This window comes from Pteropus vampyrus, unplaced genomic scaffold (genome assembly GCF_000151845.1).
Source record: "Pteropus vampyrus isolate Shadow unplaced genomic scaffold, Pvam_2.0 Scaffold69, whole genome shotgun sequence".
In the NCBI taxonomy this organism is placed as follows: domain Eukaryota; kingdom Metazoa; phylum Chordata; class Mammalia; order Chiroptera; family Pteropodidae; genus Pteropus; species Pteropus vampyrus.
This window is the reverse complement of record NW_011888850.1, coordinates 1,301,889-1,305,494: the sequence shown is the minus strand read 5'-3', so window position 1 is coordinate 1,305,494 and position 3,606 is coordinate 1,301,889. Positions and strand designations below refer to the sequence as shown.

Genomic DNA, 3,606 nt, shown 5'->3' with positions numbered 1-3,606 from the left:
GCAGCCCTTGCCCCCGGCCGTGGGAGAACGCAGAGTGGCCTCGACCCCGCTGCAGAGTGAGGCCGCGGAGCCGGTGCCTTCCACCCGCGGCCCTGCGCTGCCTTTCGACCCCGCGGGAGGCGGGCGAGTGCGACCCGTGTTCCCCGTTCCACCTCCCCCCGCGTCCTACGAGCCGCAGGGGCAGGTGAGCGGGGGCGGCCGGTGGTCGCCGGGGAGGGACTACGGAGGGCGAGGGCGGGGGAGGGACGCCCGGGGGGACAGACGGCGCTCGGGTCCCTCCCGGAGCCCCGTGCTTTTCGGCGTGGCGGGCGCCGCGCCGTCCTTCGCGCGTCCTCCGTGAGCTGCATCTCCGGGCGTCCGCTCCTTCGAGCCTTTCCCGCCACTCTCTGAGTCAGGGCTTGAACCCGGAGGAGGGCCCGGGCGCCCCCGCTCCCGAGTATGTCTCATGCGTGTGTCCAGGGAAGTTGCCAGAGGGTCTGCGGTCGTCCTGCGGTGGTCGTGGGGTTGGGTGACCCTGTCTGGTGGGCGGGGGAGCTCTTGGAGGGGGTAGAAAGTGGCCGAAGTAGTGGGGCCACCAACTGACTCCGCTCCCCACCCATCTGTAAGTTGTACACACAGCCCTGAAGGGGTCGGCGTTGCGCCCGCGCCGTGCGAGGCTTCTCTCTCTCTCTCTCTCTCTCTCTCTCTCTCTCTCTCTCTCTCTCTCGGCCTCGAGCCGCGTCCGGGTGCCGTTCGGGGTCTCAGGAGCCCACTCGTGTCCCCGCTGAGGCTGTGCGCGTCCTGCGGGCCGCGAGAGCCGCGCAACCCGGCCAACTGCCTTCCATCTCTTGTGTATCTGCAGGTAAAGTGGAACTGCACGGGAAACTCATAGAAGTAGAGCACTCGGTCCCAAAAAGGCAAAGGTGAGCTTGTTTATTATGTTCTCGTCGATTCTGGTCTTATCCCATTATTGGGAGGAAAGACTCAGCACAGCTGAAAACAACTTCGTTTCCTTTCATGCTTGCTGGGCTGCTGTTTGGCTTGGCGTTTTTCGTCTTTTTCTCTCGCGTTTAGGTGTGGGGCAGGTGTGCGTGCGTGGGTAATGCTGCGCAGGAACTGAGGGCTCGTCTGTGGCCCTCGCCCCTGGATGTGTTTATTGGTATAAAAGTTTCTGGAGGAAGCTTTCACTCTCCGGTAGAGTAGGTCAAGTTGCTACATCAGGAAATCAAAATCTCAGAAGGCAGTTTTGGGGAATCTGTAGGACTTAGGAAGCAGTGGGTGACCTCCCACCCTACTTGTAAGTGCAGGATGGGCGAAAGGAGCTGCGGCCACGCGCGGGTGTGGCATGTGTTTCCTTCTCTGCCCCGAGTTGGCGGCGAGCAGTCTGAGAGGCCTCGGAGGCCAGCCGCTCCTCTGAGAGGCTCTAGAGGAATCGCCTTTACCCTGTGAGCTGGCCAGCTGGGACTGGAACACGTGAGTGAACGTCTGGCCTTCTCCTGCCCAGAAGCGCCTTCGGTCATGTCACTGCAGTTACACAGATTTCTGCAAACCTGCTTTTGTCTCCCGCTTCTCTCCCTTACCTTTAAAAAATATTTTTACTTACAAATAACCACCAAGAGATAGTGGAGACTGAAGATTTGTGCTTCTTCAACAAGGGGATTGCACTTTGCGGAAAGCATGGATTGTGTGTCACTTGATAGACTGTTTTGAGGCTGTGTGTTAACCTCTTCAGTATTTTGGAGAAATGGCTCCTTTCTCAAGAGCAGGCAAGATACCTTCTTTGTAACTAACTGGAAAGATGCTGCTCCCTCCCAGTGGTGTGGCCTATGCCTTTCTGAGTTTTGCAAGGTGGGATTAGGTTTTGTGCCTTTTCTCTCTCCCATCTCCCCGCTCCTAGCCTGGGCCAAGCAATAACCTGGAAGTTGATTTAAACTAGGACTGTGTGTCTAGTAGGTATTGGTAATGGTGTGTGTGCTGGAGGGCAGGAAGAGTTTGCTATGCATTTCCCTGGTGCTTTGCAAAATGGCTACACAAAATGTCATCATTTGCCTGTTTCTAGATTGAGCTCTTTTTCAAGTAAAGCATTTTCACAAGTTCAGTTTTTGTAGGTGAGCTGGTTTGGATTTTTGTGGATTTTTGTTGTTCATGTACTTAACTTTCATTAGGATAGTTGGAAAGGGATTTGCATAACCCAACAGACTTACTTTTAGTTGGAAATTTTGGTAGGGGTCAAATTATTTCATATAGCAGCATGGAATTCTTTTAACGAAAACAACTAAAATAATAGAACGTGTACTGAAAAGTATATAAATTGATCTCAGTTTAATAGGAATTGAAAAATTGAGGATGAAGTCATATTTCCTTAAGTTTAAAGGCATAATCTGAATTGTTTACCAAGAGGGGAAAATGTAAGCACATTCTACAAATTCTAATTGGTTTCATGTTTAGCCAGTGTGTCTTAGTTTGCTTCAAATATTGAATAAAAAATAAGCAAATGGTTGTGAAAGACTGGCATTTTAACATTTGATTTTCTAAATTTAAACATCAAATGTCTTGTGCTTTTCAGGTATAATTCAATGACCTGTGTGTAAGTGCAGGTTACTTTGTCCTTCCAACCTGTTGTGAATTTCTCTCCATGTGTAGAGAATTAAATTTAAAACATCTGCTAAAGACTGCCCATTTTATTCTTAAAGGCTTTTGCTCAATCTAAAAGTTAGATTACTTGTTACTTTATAACAAGCAGGAATTTCTCTTTAGGAAAGCACATAAGGTAAAATGTTACTACTGGTGGCAACAAATATTTATCAATGGAAGTCTCTTTAGCTTATTAACAATGTAGATTAACTTAAAACGCTCAGGATTTTAAGTGATACTATCTTACTAGCAAAGTAAATAAGAGTACTACACTGGAGATAACTTTTTACTGGTTTAGAGAACAATCAAATAATTAGTCCTTTGCTTGTATTGAAAGTAGAGCTTGCTTTTTCTGCCCAGAGAGATTTGCTGGAAATCTATATTAGAATTTTGTTTTAACTGAACCTTGGAACTGTGATGCAGTTTCCCTTATCTGGATGGTCTGAATGGGCTTTAGGAGAAGGCAGGAAGGCACCCTGGTGATCCACATGCCCAGCACCTATAGGAAGATGAAAGGTGGTACTGGTCACAATGAGTTGAATGCCACAGGCTGATCCTTGCCATGAAAGGCTGCTGGACTTGTGGGTGGAGTTCTTTGTGCTTAGCGGTCATTGCATTCCATCCCATCATCATGTAGGCATCTGAGACAGGCACACCCACATATGCAGCAATGACCTTTATACCTGCTGTGCAAGGCATGTTGGGAGCCCGGTGCTGAAGAATGCTTATGGCAGCACTCTGAGATGGATGAATGGGCTTGCAGCAACCAAATGGGAGCAGGCCTAGGAAGCAATTTGATGCTTGGCAGGCTGGCCCAACTCTGACTGGGAGCTGGGCTGAGCAGGAATATTGTTGAATTTGGTTCAGACCAATCTTGGGTCCTGATTACCAAAGTCTCAAGGGAATGTGGACGGAATGTTGCTTTTCTGGATTCAGACACCCCTCGTTGGAAAAGATTATAGCAGTACTTCACAGAGCTTGAGGTCCCCTGCA

The 3,606-nt window shown here is 49.5% G+C and overlaps 1 protein-coding gene across 1 annotated transcript in view; it reads left to right on the top strand.

Moving 5' to 3' along the window:
* The window catches only part of IGF2BP3 (insulin like growth factor 2 mRNA binding protein 3), a 123,274-nt gene that overhangs the window by 1,318 nt on the left and 118,350 nt on the right, over nt 1-3,606 (top strand). The window contains exon 2 of the mRNA XM_011361662.2: nt 842-902. Within this exon, the coding sequence (XP_011359964.1) occupies nt 842-902 (61 nt within the window). The remainder of the gene's footprint in view (nt 1-841; nt 903-3,606) is intronic.